Raw genomic sequence first — 19,269 nt, forward strand, 5'->3', positions numbered from 1 at the left:
TACTTTCTTTTTTTAAAAAAAAGTACTCTCTGCATATTGCAAGTCACTTTTTTACTTTAGGAACATAAAATGCATTATGTATAACTTGGTTTACCACAGAATATATGTTTGGTATATTAAAAGTACAGTTTACTCAAACAATAATTACAAATTGAATTATATTTTAGGCGCCAGGAAAAAACCCACATTCCTCTTCTCATAGGCCTTTGGCTAATTAAGCAATCTATGGCCTTTTAAACTGTGTGGGTGGGTTATTGTTTCGTTTGTTGTTATGTTGTGTATTTGTGTGTTTTTGTTTTGTAAACTGCCCTGTGATGCTCAGAAGAAGGGTGGTATAGAAATTTAATAAATAAACATTTTAAGTTTTTATTACAAGTGGCATTACAAGCGGCTGAATTGTAAGGAACATGACATTTTTTTGGTATTGCCAGTTTATGAGAAGCAGGCACAACTATCAGAAACTATCAATATTATAATAAAAAGAATAGCAGAAATTGATAGCAGAAACTATCAATATTATAGTAAAGCAAATCATTACTTATTCTAAAAATTACTGTTTTCTCCAGTCCTCCACAATGACAAGTTGACATAAAAAGAGTTGAGGAAAAGGGGAGGGGAGACAAGACTCAATGAACACTACATGAAATTCAATTGGTCTCTTCCTCTAAGCTAACCATTCCTGTTTTTTTTTTATATTTGCCACCACATTTATCACGGACCTCCAAAAGCCAAAGGTTTGGCCTGATTGAAAATCCCACCCATCCACATGTCAATTTATTGCTTGATTTGATGTGAGCATTTACAAAAATAGACCAATTTCTTTCACATGCTGCAGAAGGTGGAGGAATCTGAAGTAGGAAAGAAGTAAGATGAGTCAGAGGTTGTGCTGTGCAAGGGCCTTGCAATGGTGCTGCAGGAGGGTTATAATTGGCAGAATCCCAGACTGTGTTCCTTGGCCAAATACCTGAAGATGTTCTGTACTCTGCAACATTTGGAAGTACCTTTCTAATAACAAGCCCTAAGGGTGCTGCTTGTTTCGTAATCTAGTCAAATGCAGAAGCAGTGCTATCGTCACTTACATGTCTACCTTTAAATCTTGGACCCAACAAATTTGCAGAAGCACAGATTGGATGGAAACAAAATTATGTAGATCTATACTAGACAAGAGGACAGAAACAGATGCTCCACCCATGCCAGTACGAGGAAGGGCACAAAACGGGTTCTACAATTATGGAGAGCAAGCGTTGCGGGAGGGGAAATCAGGATGACCCTGCTGTTGCTAGGCAGATTAGGTAAAATGGCCACTGGCATGACTGGGCATTTTGGTGCTGTTGCTGGGTAGAAAAGCTTGTTGCAGTTTGGAATAAGAGTTGGCCCCTAGCCTATAAAAACCCTCTGCGTGACTATATTGGTTTCACTTTTGCCAAGCGCTTCAGATTTCCCACCCGCCCACCTCCTTTTTAAAAGATGCTTTGCGTATTGACATTGCTGTGCCTGTCATGGGGTCGTCTGCTTTGGGGCAGGAGCCCAGTAGGAATTTTGCCATCTGGCTGATTGGCTGTTGCCATTTGGCTTTTGCCTACTGCATAGCAAATCAGGCATAGCAGTTAGGCATTGGTTAAAATTGGCTGGTAAGAAATTGGCTGGAAAGAGGAGTATGGAAAGGCTGGAAAGTTACCCTAAATTGCTGCTGCTTATAGAGGTATTCCGGTAAAGGAATCATGGGGCTCGAACGGCTCTCGTCAGTACCCCGTTAGGGGAATTGGGCCTAACACAGAGCAAATTGAGCCTCGGGGAACATTCGAGGGAGGAGAAAAAGGGCCTGGTACCCGGCTCCGTCCTCCCTCTGATAATGTTTAACTACTGACTTCTACAATTGACTAGAGGAAGTCAGTGCAGAATCTGTCCCAGGGCGGGGGACAGATGGGTTAACCAATGCCTAAGCAACCACTTGCATTTGATTGTATTTTAATAAAGTTGTGGCCAAAATAATGCCAAAAACCTTAAACTTAATTCATGTGTGTGTGTGAATTTATTGGGGGGAATCTGGTGACCTCGACACGCAAAGAAGGCACTGGGAGGTCTGTGCAGTGCAAATGCACAGGTAGGATACAATCCAGCTGTCGTGGAGGTTTTTTTTGTTTTTTGTTTAAAAAAGAGTTGCTCTATGGGATTGCAAACACACTGGGAAAGCAGTGCTGGAGTCAGACTGTTCTGAGCAAGGAAAAATCTGGGATTTGGGCTGCACATCTAACTGGTCAGAGAAGACAATCCTGTGAATTACTTACATTCCAGTCTATGGTAGCAAAAAAAGGATGCCGCTTAATTTCTTCAACTCCATCAAGGCCAGCACCTGCCAAAGCAATGAAAGAGAGAGACAAAGGATGTAAAATGAACACAGTTTATAATAAAGAGGACCTTCTCATTGTCTCCCCAATCCCAGCAAGAGATTTGTGGGGGCAAGAGAGGCGGCTTTCTGGTTGTGGTTCCAAAACTACGAAATAGGCTTTCAAGAAAGGTTTGTCTGGTCCCTTCTTTGCCTCCTTTTATGTGAGCACTTAAATTCCAGTGAGCTTCTTCTTCTTCTTCTTCTTCTTCTTCTTCTTCTTCTTCTTCTTCTTCTTCTTCTTCTTCTTCTTCTTCTTCTTCTTCTTCTTCTTCTTCTTCTGTTGGGGCCTCCCAATGATGGATTTTATTGCTGCTGTTTGTGTTCCATGGTTAGAGGCATCAATTGTGTTAAGAGGAACTGTGAAACAATGCATGTCCCAAGGGGCTCTCGCCAACACAAATAGTATACAGCATTTATTTTCAGCTGTAGTACTGTACACCAGAGTTTAAAAATAACAATAATAGTAGTAGTAAGAGGAACAGAATCATTCTGCCCTCACCTTCTGTTTCCTGCTAACGTAATTGACCCCTTCACTGTCAATAACTGCTCCTGCTTTCAGTTAGTGCTTTACCACTTATGTAGTGCTGAACAGCAACATCTAATCAAAGTAATTCCTGGAAAGACTACTAGTTAAAATTCTATAGGCAGCCTTGAAAAGAACAAATTGTTTTCTGTAGAATCTGTAGTTATATAAGTGGGCAGAGAAAGAATCACATTGGCAGGCCAAAAACGCAAATACTTTTATGAAGCGTACGTCGGCTGCGCACTCAAAGCAAGCATTGCAACCACATCACCAATCTTCCTTTATTTAACCGTCTTCTGAATGTTCATTGTCAGTTGATCCCAGTGCTACTTGTAACAAGTGTGAATGATCACATGAAACATTTTTCAGTGCAGTGCTATGGCTGAGGCAGAGACTTATGGGATCCAGCTCCAACTTCTGGTGCAAGGGACAATGTCCTCTTGCATCGCTGATGGGACCCAAGTCCAGCCTCAGACAGTTATGGAACACACTGTAGTGCATTTAAAGGACCCCAGAGAGGCGGGGGAAACCCGGCCAGATGGGCATACATAAATAAACAAATAAATAAATATGTGGAAGCAATGCAGTATCCTGAGAGGATACTTGGTGGCTCTGTATGTGGAAATACATGACAGAAACACAATAAAAGTTACATGCCTTATTTTAGATTGATCTATGGTGGTGATAATAACAGGAGCAGGAGCATTTGCACGGCACTTTCAAGTATCGAAAGCACTTCACATGCATTAGCTAGTTGCAAGCCTTGTAACATCCCTATAAGGTAAGTCAATATTATTATCCTACATAGGAAAGGGGGAAGGATGAAGGGTAAGAGTGTGTGCCTTGCCTAAGGCCATCTAAGTTCATGGTCAAGGCAAGATTCAAACTGGGATGTCCTATGATTGCACTATATTGTATTGTAATATATAATATATAATATATAATATGCTGTTTGGGGGCCTTTGGGTTCAAAACGGTATATATATATACCTATACAATACTGTGAGTATGGGGGGCTGAGAAGGAATCTACATGAGCCTTAAATTCCATTGGAATATTTTCTACATGTATCTCACTGTTTGATTAAGTTGATAAACATTCCTAGGGGAAAATTTAAAAAGAATGAAGACATAGGCTAAGATTATGGACAGCATAAAGGATAGTTCTGTGGGATCAGTCCATCAAAGGCCAGCCTAACTGCAGAGGAAGATCTTTTTACTTCTGTCTTCAGAGTGACATCCCAGAAACTTAAGCTTCCTTTCATGGCCTGTAGCAGCTGGCATGCGTGCATCATAAAATACAAACTTTTACCTTAAAGATTATATTAGTATTTGTAGCAGCTCCAGCAAAGAAAAACAAAACCCGAGAGTTTCCTTCCTCCTCAGCTACACATCAATAGAAATGCAAGACCTATAGCTCAGCCAGATGGCAATGACATCAGGCTGCCAAGAATCCTGCTAACAACTGCCTGTTAGAACTCTACTGGAGGGACTGGTGGGTGTGCTATCAAATGCTCTACATAGCCAGCCTTCGTCACGCCACCTCAAGCAGTTGAGCAGCTAAGGATGCAAGGCGGAGGAAAATCATCTTTCCTTTTCCTCTCCGATTTCCTTTTCGGCTCTGATTGGATCAAATTATGTACTTGATTTAGCTTTACATGTTTATTTGGAATCCAAGTCAGAAAGCTGGTAATGTAGCTTAGACACGGTAGCAGGTTTTCACATCTATCCGCACTTGCTATGTCAGGCCTGGCTCTAGGTATAGTCCTGGTGGTGCAGGGTGCCAGGCCGGCAGGGGGGGCGCTGCACAGTGAAGCCATGCGGAAGCCGCGCTGCGAGGGCAGGGGCGCCGGAGCGATCTCCGCGCCAGGGCGCCCGACCTGCTTGAGACGGCCCTGTGCTCTGTCCTGTGTTTGGCTCTCTAAAAGAAATTTAATTAGATGTCATAATCCCCTGGGGTACTGCTGTCAGTGAACTCCTTAATCAACTGGGAAATTAGGTATTTTTTAAAAAAAATCCTGAGACCAATCTTACAAGAGACAAAGGTTCATTTTTTCTTTTCCCTATAGTATTTTTCCCCTTTTCTGCTTAAGTTTCTTGCAAGCTGTGTGTGTGTGTGTGTGTGTTGTGGCCCTTTCAAGATTAACAAATTGATTATGGCATAAGATCATGCCATAAACAATTTGGTTAATCTTTAAAAGGCCACAAGACTTTCTGGTGGTTTTTACAAGAGACTAGCACATAAAAAGAGGGCATTGGAAGATGGTGAGAGCTGGGTAGGGAACTTAATTGTTTCCATGCACCAGAATCAGAATGCGGGCCAAATTTTAGATGTGGATGTGGCCACTCACCTGTCAATCATGGAATGTCACAAAGATTCAGGGTGCTTTGAAGCCCTGAACTTGGGACCTTGCAAGGCACTGCTAAAACAATTTTTTCCTAGGTTTTATCAGGGCTTTTGATGCAAAGGTCTTGGAAAATCCTGCTGCTTTGACTATGTGCTCCCCTTCTGGACTGGGAACAGGCATGCACAGCCAGCTCAGGATTTAACTCTGCCCTGTGACTCATTAGAGGGCATCAGAAGTGACATCGGCTGATGAGTGGGTGGGTGTGGAATTAATTTGATTCAGTATTGGTAATTTGTTCAGTATTTTATAATTTTATCATTCTATGATGTTTTAATGCTTATATTGTACATCACTGTTGTACTATTTCTGTATGAGCTGGCTGTTTAGAAATACTCCTACAGTATAAGGAAATAAATAACTAGCATCTGTTTCGGTATGTGTAGACAACACTTAGCTATCATGACTATAATAAACCAATTCTTCATCAATCTGTGCAATCCATATTAAAAGCCCAAAACACATATTTAATTAAAGCTCCATTAACTTGCATCTCTTCCCAGCACATTGTTCAACTATGCCATATACATGAGAACAAATCAAAATTAAGTAACAAGGAAAACAAACCACAGATTAACATTTGACTGTAATCTATCGCTGAATTTATCACAGACCAGAAATCAAATGAATCCCATACCTAATCTGTTGGACGGATTCCTCTTGAAAAGAGCTCGAAGCAAACTCTGAGCTTCTGTGCTCAAAAACTGTGGCATTCCTAGCTTGGCTCTGAAAGAACAGAAAGTTTTAAAATGTAGGAGGACTTTTCAGAAATGTCTAAAAAGATCACACACATATTTAGCAGTGAAAATAAATACAGATGTGCAGAGGAAATATATATGGAAAAAATATATAGAGTTCCCAAAGTAATCTCGAGGCATATTGGATAAAGACTGCTCCATAATACTGACTCTATTAAACATTTCTTTTATTCTTTCCTCATAGTCTTTACCATGCTTATTCTTCTTCACAATGGCTACGGGAAGCGTGTGATTCTCCCCTTTAAATACAAAATGGCAGGAACTCTGCCCTCCTTTGCATCTAGTCACCCTAGTTAGTGGGAATAGGAGAAAAATGGGCATACACAATAAATAATTTAATTTGGATGCCATGTTGCAGGTCAGGGTCTGATATAGCTGCAGATTACTGATCTAGAGCTCCCAGCTATTTATTTTATTTACCCTGCTACTAGCTCATGTATGGGAAGGGCTGTATCATAGCACAGTGGTGGGACATCTGCTTTGCATGCAGAAGGTCCCAGGTTCAATCCCCAACATCTCAGATAGGGCTGGGAGGGACCGATCTGAAATCTTGGAGAACTGCTGTCAATCCATATACCCTGTTAAGCATTCAAGGAATATAAGCCATACCCCGAAAATAAGACATAGTGATAGGCGCAGCAGCAATGCTGGCCGCGGCAGGAGGAGGAGGAAAAAAATAAGACATCCCTTGAAAATAAGCCATAGTGTGTTTTTTTTGAGGAAAAAATAAATATAAGACATGTCTTATAATATGAGAAACACGGGTATGTGCCAATGTGCCAATGGTCTGACTGTTCAGAGATTATTTCAGAATTGGTAGGTTCGTCTTTAAATGAAAACTGACTCCCCCACCTCTACTGCCAAGCAAACTTTGTCTATTCCAAGCAAAAGAATACACATTTTGTTTTACGTCAACAAACAAGCTGGAGCTTACTACTCACTTGAGAATGAGAGCCATTGTCTCCTTTCTGTCTTTCCCCTGGAATGGCAACGACCCTGTCAACATTTCAAACTGTAAAAGGAGAGCAGAAAGCTAAATAAAGACCTAATTGCATAAGCATTGTAAGTAGTGGTGTGGTGTTCTTGGCAGAAGTGCTGGTGATCATTGCAATTGGTGTCATAGACCCTACCTCAAAGAGCCCCCAAGGGAAGTCCAAACTCTATGGTTAGAGCCCTTAACCCCTAAATCATTTTGCCTCTTTCATTTGCCTTCCTTCCACCCTCCCCCCAATTTCTTTCAGCTCCCTAGTTACGAGATGCCACTCCAACCACGAGCGATCGGCATCATGCTAACATCTGTTCCCCTTTGATTAAGACAAATTATAATTGGATACTAAATCTAGTTTAAATAGCTCAGAGTACATCTTTCACTTACATTTTGGTAACTGAAAGCAATACAAGTGGAAATATAAGCCCCAAAGAATAGTTGTTCTACATTTGCTTTGACAGATTGAATGGCTTTTTAAAAAGCCGTACCAAATTCAAAATTCAAGGAGCATCACACAAGTGCCACAGGAATTGTATTTTTTCCCCTTATTGAAAATTAGCTCAAAATGTCACTTACTGAGTACAGCAAATAGCCTGAGTCCAATGTGGCATCTGGTGATACTAAAAGACAATGGTCCAGTTCAGACATAATGGGAAATCATTCTTCCCTGCTACAAAAATGGGTTTGCAAAAGACCTGTGCTCACTCAGTTGTGTGCTCTTCTCTACTCTGTCCCATGCCTGAGAGGAGGCGACTGAAAACTTCTGCAAGGGTTGAGGAACCTCCAGATGTTGCTGGATGCCAATTCTCATCAGCCCTAGCCAGCATGGTCAGTGGTAAGGAATAACAGGAGTTCTACTCGAACAACATGCGGAGGTTCACAATTTCCACAGCCCTGATTTAAACTAACCAGTTTACCAGAGCTTGGATGTCACAGGGAAAACAAGATATGGAGCCTGCATTTAAAGAGATACAGGCTTTGAAGTTTTACAAGTGAGCAACATCCATGTTTTGAAGAAAAACGTCCATGGATTACAGAAGAGAAAACAAAAGTGCTCAGGACTATTCTGAAGAGATGAAAATCCAAAGAGAAGAAAGAAAGGTGACAAGGTGTAATTTGACCTACCCAGTATATAGCAAAAGCTATTCTAGGAAATGAAATATCCTTCTTAAGAAGAGGAGCAGCTCCATCTTTCACCAAATGTGGAAACTTTTACCAGCAAAGTGTGATAGTCACCTGACAGTGTAGGCCGATAGATAGAAAACCATCTTTTAAATGAATGTTTGAAAATTATAACCATTTCAAAATAAAATGTCAGAACATGTCTACACAATGCTGAAGCTGGAGTTTCCATCAAGCACACAAGATCCATCGGTCTATATAAGAATTTGTTGCTGTTAGTGAAAAGAAAAATTACTCTAGCTGTTCTTGCAAAAGCTACTGATGCTAATAAAACTAAAAGCTCCCCCTGTATCATATGCGGATAGAAGACATCTTGAAAAGAAAAAACATGAACTAGGACTATGACATCCATGTGAGCTTAATGCCGTGGATCACAAATATGCAGTGCACAAGAGGGAAGGTTTGCAGGAGTAGAAACATTCTTTGGGGGGAAAAGAAAGAAAGGGAGATTCCCCCTTAAAAAGAAACCCCACTCCAATGAGAATTGAAATGCCAACTGATCATAGAATGCTGATTGTTGCAGGGGAGGGAATAGAAAACACAGCAGACGAGTGGGGAAAGGAAGGAGAATGGAATGGAGTGTGCTGGAAAAGAGCATGGCTGGCTAGCTGGAACCCTGACTAGAAGGATTCTACACTGCAACGTTTAGTTGCAGCACCAATTGTAACAGACTAGCCATTACAATTTTGAGAGGAGAATACAGGAGAAGAATCCTTCTGGCTGTAAATGTTAACTGTACCTTATATGTATGAACATTAAGGAAAGTTAGATATTGAGGGTGGGGGCAGAGTTGGCATATACATTATTTCTATTTAACATCACGAAAAAGTAGCAAATAATGGAAACAATGCCCTCTTTGAGTGGGGAGTACAGTCTATTAAAAAATAATCATACAGTATAACAAACTTTGTTTTCTTTTTAGTACTTTCCCCCTGCATCCAGATAATTTAAAATTGATGGCTGTAGGTTACTCAGCTGGCTGCAAGGTACTGTCTGACACTTTCTAAGGTCACTCTGGCACAAAAAGACTGATTGATACTTTTTAAGGTCACTTTACTCTGTTCTTTGAGGCTGAGGGCACAGGAATGACTAAGAGATCCACTGGGATTCACACAGAAGGAAGGAAGGTGAATGAAGTTCCTGCTAGGAAACAAAATACAATAGGAAGACCTGTGCGCATGAAACCCACAGCAGCAACCTGCAGGTGAGAGGTTAGTGCACACTATCCTTTCAGAAAGTTATTTTGTGACTTACAGATAAGAGAGAAGAAACTTAAGGCTGTACAGAGAGCTTCAGCTGGACTCTCATTGCCACGAATACTTTGCTTTGTTGCCTCATTATGCTATGTTCAATCTTCTTTAGAAAAAGGAAGCAGGGGGAAATAACTGCATGAATTGGCCCTGTGACTGGTGTTTGATGGTGAATACTGGATTTGGGGAAATGTTGTTATTCTTGGTTAAATAAACCTGTGAAATGATATGTGTCCTAAAACAGACCTTCATTCTGCTGACCGCATATATAGAGGCTGTCTCCGGTAATCACCGCAGACAGAACAGAATTCAAATATAGATGTGAGCACATTCTGGGGGTTTCAGATGACACCAAATCAATCTTCATCAGCTCTGTCTCTTAACTTCCCCTTAGTGTCCAGGGCCAGCCCTACCATTAGGCAGAGTTAGGCAGCTGCCTCAGGCAGAAGATGGTGGAGTGTGAGTGTCTGTGGTTTGCTGCTCCCACACCCTGCCATTCTTTTTGGGCGTTCCCCTCTGTTGGAGGAGGACAAAGTTGTGTGTGGCACACAGCCAGACCTGTGCCCTCCAAGCTGCCTGCTTCCCATCAACATTGCCACTGTTGAAGTTCAGTTGCCAGTCTGGTTAGCTTTTATGGAATGGTGGTGGGAGACACCATCTTGTCTTTTCCTCAGGTAACAAAATGCCTTGGGCAGGCCCTGTTGGTGTCTATATATCTTGTAGAAGACTCAGAAGCCCCGTTTTACTCCCCACACAGATAAAGAATCGTAGAATTGTACAGCTGGAGGGGAGCACAAGGGTCTTCTGGTCCAGCCCCTGCATTGCAGGAATCTTTTGCCTCCAGTTCCTTCAATAGGAAGTTGTAATTTCAGAGTAAGTGAACAGCCACTTCATAATCCTGAGGAGACCAAGTAAGGGTTACTTAATTTCTCTCTTTCTTGACCTCTCTTTTTGCACTAATTCATCTGGCAGCAGTACACTAAGGCTCTCCAGTTTCCTAGCAACAGCATGTTATGGATTATGAGGCTGTGCTTCTCTAATGAATAGAAGCTGCAGCAAAAACTCAACTACAGTACTTCCCTTCCCTTGGGATTGGATAATACATAAAGAAGTACAAAGAAGTGTGGACAGCCTCAGTTGAGGTGGATGCAATGGGGGAAATTGCCAGAATGGCAGACTCTCGGCGAAAGAAGCTAAAATACTAAACGCTCAGAATAAAACTGCTTCATAGCAATGATAACTTCCAGAGATGATTTCGTTTCCCAATGCTGATATGTGGATGGTGAAGAAACTCAAACTCATAAAAGTGCTCCTTAGAAGTAGCTTAATAATGGTTTAATAGGAAATAGCACAGCCACTGCCAAAGGGTCCACCAGGCTAAAGCAGTCAATCCCAAAATAAGGATTGTCTCATTACCATTAGGACACCGAAGGACCACCAGTCTGCACTTTGAGTGTGGCCTCGCCGGTTGACCACCTCTGGGGCCATGTACTCTATTGTCCCGCAGAATGAATATGCTCTCTTGTCATGATCGATGGCTTCCTTGCTCAGGCCAAAATCTAAATAAAGGTAGATTTTAAAAAAAAGAAAGAAATTGAGTATGTGATATAAGGACACTTGCAGTCACTTTAAATACACCAGTCAAGACACAGAAACCGATCCAGCTCTAGTTTTTTTTAACAAAAATTATTAGTCTCTTTTCTAGAAGAACCAAGCAATGAACAAAGGGAAGAGAATTTAAAACCAGAAGCCACATGTAAATCTTAGAAGCTGAAATATAAACTTTATACACTTCTTCTAAGTTTTGAGTGTTGCGCTCAGTTGGTGGCCCTGGAGGTTCGGCATCAGCAGATGCTGCCATCAAGGTAAAGTGGGCTTGGAATAGCCTTGCAATGTAAGTGGTCTGCAGTGGGAAGGAGTGAATTTTAGTAAATCTGCAATGGGAAGGAGTTCCACAACTGAGGAGCACCCCCAAAATGCTATCTGTTTTCTGAACCTGATGCAAAATTGCTATTACAGTGGAACCTTGGTTTACGAAGATCTCGGTTTACGAATTTTTGGTGTACGAACGCCGCGGACCCATCTGGAATGGATTAATTCACTTTCCATTACTTTCAATGGGAAAGTTCGCTTCAGTTTATGAACACTTCAGTTTATGAACAGACTTCCGGAACCAATTACACACATGCTTCGGGTTAAGTACGCTTCAGGTTGAGTAGTCCGCTGACCCGTCTGGAACGAATTCATCCAATTTCCATTACTTTCAATGGGAAAGTTCGCTTCAGTTTATGAACGCTTCAGTTTAAGAACAGGCTTCCGGAACCAATTGTGTTCATAAGCCGAGGTACCACTGTACTATATTTAGGGGGCAGCTTTGCTGCATCTGAGAGATTGTTTATTTAATTTGAAGAATTTATGCCTTTCTATTCACACGTTTCTCAAAGCAGCTTACCAAGAAGAAGTAAAACAACGTGCTAAACTTAAAACCTAGATTAAAACATCAGAAAACAAGGCCATTAGAGCGGCATCTATTAATTTTCATCGCAATGGATTACAAAGGAGGTGGGATCTAATTAGACTTTAAAGCTAAACCTTGAATCGTGCTAAAAGAGATCAGGAAGCCAGTGAAAGTTCAAGCATGTATCTCAGTGTCTATTCATCATCAGGAGGAAATGACAGGTAGAATGCAAAAAGATGGAGCTGCTACATGGGTTGTGGGGAATACTACACACCTGTGATCTTAATGTGTCCTTCTTCATCTAGAAGTATGCTGGAAGATGATGCATAGAAAAGTTTAGACAAATGGAAAACATATTAAATAAAGTCAGAAAACATATTAAATAAAGTCAGATTGCATAATTGGTGCATAGAACTTGAAGCAATTCAGTGTGAAGAAAACCACAGGCATCCATTTAATCTTCCTCTTGTATTTGTGTATTGTAAAGGTCTCCGCATGAACAAATGCAGCTCAATGGAAGGGGACCAGGCTTGGATCCTGAACTAGTCACCATGTCTCAGCCTCAGGTCTGCATCTCTAAACTGGAAATAACATCACACTATCTCATAGTTCTGCCCATAAGACAGACAAAGTATATAGTGTACCATCCCATTGTGTAATTTATTATGTTGATAATTTTCCTTCAATGATCCATAAACTTGCATGTGAATGTCCTTTCTTCTTCTTCTTCTTCTTCTTCTTCTTCTTCTTCTTCTTCTTCTTATTATTATTATTATTATTATTATTATTATTATTATTATTATATAAAAAATTGGTGTTTACCCATTATTGTAAAATGTAAAAAAAATATGTTAAGGTTCCAATCAAGATGTTCAAACATTCTGTGAGGTAGTTCACATAAAATTCAAAAATAAATACAATTGGGAACCTTTGGAAACATCTCTATAAAACAATGCCATATTATTAAACTATCAATTCAACATCAAAAATATGGATTAAGAAAATAATAAAGACCAGGCCAAACAATCAGAGCCACAACCACAATTAGTTTCCTTTAAGGCAAGGTAAAAACAAGTTTTAAAGGTCTGCTTGAAAATATACAGGAATGGGGACTGCCTAATATCATATGGAATAATATTCCACACTTGTGGAACCACCGCCGAAAAACCCCTGGCTCAGAACGATGGGTCTGCACACATAGTGTGTGATGTCTGTGGGGCATTGTAAACTTTTCTGCTATTTTCCAGGCTAGCCAGGCAAAAGCAGTCGAGGGGAATGTGGAGAGGGCTGGTGAGAAGTGTGCCTGGGGAAGATTCCCAAGGGCCTGGAGGTTCTCCACTCCTGATCTAATGGATGGCCCCAGGAGTATAGGCTTGTAGGGACAGTGTAACAAGTAGCTTGCCATTTGCTTCTCTCCCACCCCATCCAATGAGCTTATTCTTCACATTCCTTTCTATTCATCCATTTGGGCAAGGGTAAAAAAAAAGGATTGTGTGTGATTCCCCCTATCATTTTTTTTAAAAAATAAAATTTTCTGAAAACTGCAACAATAACTCTCACTCCCACATTGTTGTATTTTGCAGTGAAATGTAATCTGAAAGGAAGTGATACTCGGTAGAACATTTGTGGGCTGGGAACAGACTGTTGCGGAGAATAAATGAATAATGAATACTGACAGTTGTCACTACTATTATTCAACTACTATCTCTCTATTGCCTTTCTGACAAAGCTTGCTTCTTCTGACAAAGCCATGCGCATAACAGTTGTACACCACAAAAGGAGTATACAATCCTTGCTGCGCAACGAATCTTCATTTAAGACAACAATGCTGTTCTACAATCCCCTTATCTGTATCTAACACAGACAAGAAGAAGGGAGAGAGAGAGAGAGAGAGAGAGAGAGAGAGAGAGAGAGAGAGAGAGAGAGAGAGAGAGAGAGAGAGAGAGCATATCTTCCATAGGCAAGGGGAAAACTGAATCTGCATTACTATTTGTTTTTCCGCCTTGAATGCCCCTACTAAGTTTTCCTGGAAGGAGAGAGGAATGTAGTCCCTGGGGATGTTATTAACCAAATGGAAAATTGGCTGGCATGGCCCTGGCAAAAGCAACTGAGTTTGGGGAAAAGATTACTGAGCCTTTTGGTCAAAGATAGTTGTAAGGCATGTGGGTTGCACCCAGTCCTTCAAGGTTCCCCATTTGGAAAAATCTTCCCTATCAAGGAAATGGCTGTAATGGTCAGCCAACCTAGATGCATCCTGAGTAGCCTTGTTCCCGTGTGCTGTTCTGGTTTGCCAGAAGCAGCTTTGTCATGCTGGTCACATGACCTGGAAGCTGTACGCCGGCTCCCTTGGCCAATAACGCGAGATGAGCACCGCAACCCCAGAGTCAGTCACAACTGGACCTAATGGTCAGGGGTCCCTTTACCTTTACAACTCAGTTGCCGCACATTGGAAGTTTGGTCAGATATAGACGGAGGGAAAGTGAGTTTCATGTCCTTGGGCCAGTCACTGCCTCTCAGTCTAACCTCTCCCCACTACAAACACAGTTTCTTATCCTCTCAACTTTCAGGGTGTTCTCCAAGCTATTCAGATAAATGAGAATATCACTCCAAGAGACATGCAGTTCAAAAGGAAATTAATGCAGGGTCTCACAGGCATTTTGTGATCCAAACAGAGTAACCCCATTAAAAAAATATTCCCAAATGCATTTCTGTCCCAACTTACTTTTCTGGTTTCAAATCCCTGTAAATAATACCAAGACCATGGAGATGATCTAAAGCCAAGGCCAGCTCAGCTAAGTAGAACTTAACATCTTCTTCCGTAAACATAACCTAGAGAGAAGCAGAAAAAGCAGTATTTTTTAATGCACAAGTGGATTTATTTATATGGAAACTTTTGCTAGGATACTATGACAATATATTGGTCCAACAAAATCAACTGATTATAAGCCAAATGGAAAACAGGTTAACAATTCAAAAGCCAAAAACTGGATTCTGCTAAATCCATTTTGATTTACCGAAATCAATTCAAATATTGGATTTTGGATATTTATACGTATATCAAATTTGGGATACTGTTCTGTTCCTCACATCCAAAAGTTCCAGTCCATCATAAATCCATGTCTACCCAGAAATCATGAGTTCTCAGAACAGTGGATATGATTGCAACCTAAATTTTACAAAATAAGTGTATCGCTAACATGTTAGAGCTGAATAACCTTAGGAACAAAAGCAGAATAGGTGATGTTATTTCCCACTTACAGATGGTCATTTTGGAGTCTGTACCGGTAGGTATCCTATAAAATGAATCCAATTTTATGACCGCCCCCAAAACACTGATCTGGTTTGCAATTAGTACAAATATGTGGGTTCCTATAGAAGAGATGGTGACCACTTTGTTCTTCTTTCTGTTGCTGTGAGTAAAGTCATGGTTTGACTTACAATGACATCCAAAACCAAGCTGATAGTTTGCCTTGCTCCAGGCAAGCTACAAACTACAGTGGTACCTCGGTTTATGAACACAATTGGTTCTGGAAGTCTGTTCATAAACTGAAGCGTTCATAAACTGAAGCAAACTTTCCCATTGAAAGTAATGGAAAGTGGATTAATCCGTTCCAGACGGTCCGCGGAGTAACCGTTCATAAACTGAAGCGAACTTTTCCATTGAAAGTAATGGAAAGTCGATTAATCCGTTCCAGACGGGTCCGCGAAGTACTTAAACTGAAGCGTTCATAAACTGAAACATGGGTGTAATTGGTTCCGGAAGTCTGTTCATAAACTGAAGCGTTCATAAACTGAAGCGAACTTTCCCATTAAAAGTAATGGAAAGTGAATTAATCCGTTCCAGATGGGTCCGCGGCGTTCATAAACTGAAAATTCATAAACCGAGGTGTTCATAAACCGAGGTTCCACTGTATAACCATGGCCTAGCATTACATATGAACATGATTATGTTTTGGGACAAAATAAAAACATTCCTTCAGTAGCACCTTAAAGACCAACTAAGTTTTTATTTTGGTATGAGCTTTTGTGTTCATGCACACTTGGGGTTTTTTAATATGAAAAATCTATCAAATATGAAGAAAATCAATCTTCTTGAAATTGCTCTTTCAGCTAACCTAAAAGGAGCCATAATGAAGAGGCCACATTTACATTTTTAAAATAAAAATGTGCTTTCCTTCATAACTACATTTTTTAAAACAACAACAACAGCAACATTATTTCCATGTTTCCACAACGTATGTGAAGCTCTGCTTCCCAGTATTATAATTAATCCTCCTTATCCCAACTAATATGTTGGGAGGTTTTTTCTTATTACTAAATTACTTATTACTAAATAAAAACTAAGGTTTTTCTTATTGCTAAAGGAAAGATGGCTAAATCATTGTAAGGAGCAACCAGTAGGACCCTGCCTTAAAAAAAGGAAGGAGGGGGAAGGAAATAATGCTTAACTGCACATTTCCCAATAGCGCTAACATTGATTCCTTATAGAAGGACAAAGACTTTATTTCTGTGTTCTGGGGATAATGGCAGGAAGGCTGTGTGTTACACTTCCATGACCTTGCTTGCAGAGCATATCGAAAGCCACAGGAAGAAGACGGACAGGCAGTTCACCCACGGTCAAAGGAATTGCTCCCTGGGAGTGACTTTAAAAGGCCATCTGCTTCAAGGCAATGACTCTTGTGGTTGGCACAGCTCTTTAGGCAGGGTTTAGAAGTGAGCAGTCATTATGGCTCATCCAGACATGAGCAGGTTGGAGAAAGAAGAATACTGCACTTTCTTTCTTTCTTTTAGTGGTGCATGGTGTCAGCCTGATGTACTCCCATTCACTTTGCCTTGGTGCACTCAGGTCATCATGACAGAGTTGACTTTCCTTACTCAAGCAACTTCAATAGGGGAGGACTTAACATGTTACTTCGCACCTATGCTTATTGCTGAGAATGCATGTGGGCAATGACTTAGCTTAGCACAACATATTAGCTTTTGGTATGCAGGCACTGAGATGCTACTGGGGAAAGGGACTGTAGCTGACTTGTAGAGCACCTGCGCTATATGCACAATGTCCCAGGTTGAATCCTTGGCATCTCCGGGTAGCGCTGGGGAAGACTCCCAGTCTGAAACCCTGGACAGCCACTGCCTGCCAGTGTGGGCAATGACAGAGCTATGAGAGCCAATTGCCTGACTCCATACAAGGCAGCTCCCTATGTTCCCATTGCATGGATCACCTGCACAGGGAAAGGGTTTCCAGCCAGACAATGAGCAACACGTTTATCAGCCCTGGAAGATGAATGAAGAGGCAGCAGCAAAGGAAGGAAGGAGCAATAGGAAGAGAGACTTGTGTATGGGCAGAGAAAGAAAGGATAATCACCATCCTTGGTCATAGTCTGAGGAAGACCCTCTGAAAACAAAGGGCATGAATAAATAAATAACACAAGTCCATTGTCTGAGCATGGCTTGGTTGGATATTGCCCAAAGAGCGAAATTAATTAAGACTGGAACGGAAAATGCTATCTAAAATATATACAGTAAATATTTGGCACTGAGAAACCCAGTTTTTTAAAAAACTGAATATTCCCCTGTTCTGCCCAGTTGAGCAATTAATGTTTTCCTGCCAAAATAAAAGCTTTCCTGCCAACAGTCAGTACCAAGGCTAAAAAACTGGTGTCATCATCTATTGATTTTGAAGTTTGAATATTCACATTTTAGCGGGATGGGGAAGAACAAGCACAATTTTCCTTTGTGGCAGATGCCAAGGTGTGTCTGAAGTGTAAAATGTGCTAGAACAAATAAATGGCTGTGACTGAAGGATGGCCAGTGCTCTGCGATGATCAAGAGTGCTGCATTTCTGCTGCCAGCAAGTGTTTAGCAGCAGGCAATGCACCTCTCTCCAGTTGCTCCATTGCTTTGCAGATGGTGCTTTGATAGCCATTGGCACCCTCGGCTGACGGGCATGGCAGGTCTTCCCAACAAACTGCTATGCTTTGGCTCCAAAAATGATGTAAATGGGAAGATGCACTCTTGATATTTCAGGGTGTGGTTCAGCAACAAAGCATTTGCTGAGCTTTGTTGTGACCTTGCCTTATCCTCAAGTGTATGGACAGAATACAGCATGTTTGATCCAGTGCTAATAAAAATAAACCCTAAAGATAAATGCTGTAAAGTGCCATGATGCTATGTGTTAGATGTATTCAGGATAAGAGGATTGCAGGGTTGTTGTGAGGATAAAATGGTAATGGGGAGAACCATATCCACCACTTTGAGCTCCTTAATGGAAAGGTGGAATACTGTATAAATTTAATTTTTTAAAAATAACTAAATATATGAGAAGCTAGAAGGAAGGATTTTGCTAAGAAGAGGCACAGCCACCAATATAGAATTACTTTGGTTTGTTTTTCAAACAAAACACATTAATCTGTTGGACTCACCTCTTTGGAAAGTCTGGTGAAAAGGTCCCCACCTCGTAGGAAATCTAGTATAAGATATAGCTTTCCTTCTGTTTGAAATGCTACAGTAGAAAAAGACAGTAGGATATTTAGATAGGTTGGACCTTAACTCCTCCACAAAAAGGATTGTAATGGAAAATCAACCATTGTTGCCATATGAGTAGCAGTGGGTGAACTCTATGTGACCGAAAGAAGCAAAAAGAAAGATAAGCCTTGAGCCAACACTTTAAAGGCAGGTTATTGGTTCTAATACACAGCCCAATATGTGTCAGCAAAATGGCTTCCTCAGGGGTGGCAAATGCAAGTTCTCCTATTTCAAAAGATGCTTTCACTGTGAACTAGAACTCTTGAGAAAGCATCTTTTCAAATGAGGATTGGCAATTATCACCCCAAGGAAGACATTTTGTCAAAATTTGTTGGACAGCATTTGGATCAATAAATTCTTCAGGCGGCCAGCTTGAGTTGTTCTTCTTCTTCTTCTTCTTCTTCTTCTTCTTCTTCTTCTTCTTCTTCTTCTTCTTCTTCTTCTTCTTCTTCTTCTTCTTCTTCTTCTTCTTGACATTATAGTGTTTCTCTCCTTTTCTTTTTGCCCCTTTGAGAAAGCCAGAGTATTACAAGCATTAGTATATAGTGGTACCTTGGTTGTCGAACTTAATCCGTCCCAGGAGTGCGTTTGACTCCCAGAACCATTCAAAAACCAAGGCGTGACTTCCGATTGCCTGCAGGAGCTTCCTGTACTCAAGCAGAAGCCGCAGAAGCCACATCGGACGTTCGGCTTCTGAAAAACGTTCGCACACACATTTCCAGGTTTGCGGTGTTCCGGAGCTGATTTGTTCGGGAGCCAAGCCGATCGACAACCAAGGTACCACTGTATGCT

At 41.0% G+C, this 19,269-nt stretch overlaps 1 protein-coding gene across 2 annotated transcripts in view; it reads right to left on the minus strand.

Moving 5' to 3' along the window:
• RPS6KA2 (ribosomal protein S6 kinase A2) overlaps positions 1-19,269 on the minus strand; it is a 169,731-nt gene that overhangs the window by 25,785 nt on the left and 124,677 nt on the right. For both annotated transcript variants that reach the window (XM_088666336.1, XM_088666337.1), the window contains 7 exons: positions 18,375-18,454; positions 14,675-14,781; positions 12,227-12,264; positions 10,911-11,053; positions 7,016-7,086; positions 5,954-6,042; positions 2,289-2,353 (listed from right to left, as the gene is read on the minus strand). In XM_088666336.1, coding sequence (XP_088522462.1) covers positions 2,289-2,353; positions 5,954-6,042; positions 7,016-7,086; positions 10,911-11,053; positions 12,227-12,264; positions 14,675-14,781; positions 18,375-18,454 — 593 coding nt within the window. The remainder of the gene's footprint in view (positions 1-2,288; positions 2,354-5,953; positions 6,043-7,015; positions 7,087-10,910; positions 11,054-12,226; positions 12,265-14,674; positions 14,782-18,374; positions 18,455-19,269) is intronic.

This window comes from Zootoca vivipara, chromosome 3 (genome assembly GCF_965207765.1).
Source record: "Zootoca vivipara chromosome 3, rZooViv2.hap1.1, whole genome shotgun sequence".
In the NCBI taxonomy this organism is placed as follows: domain Eukaryota; kingdom Metazoa; phylum Chordata; class Lepidosauria; order Squamata; family Lacertidae; genus Zootoca; species Zootoca vivipara.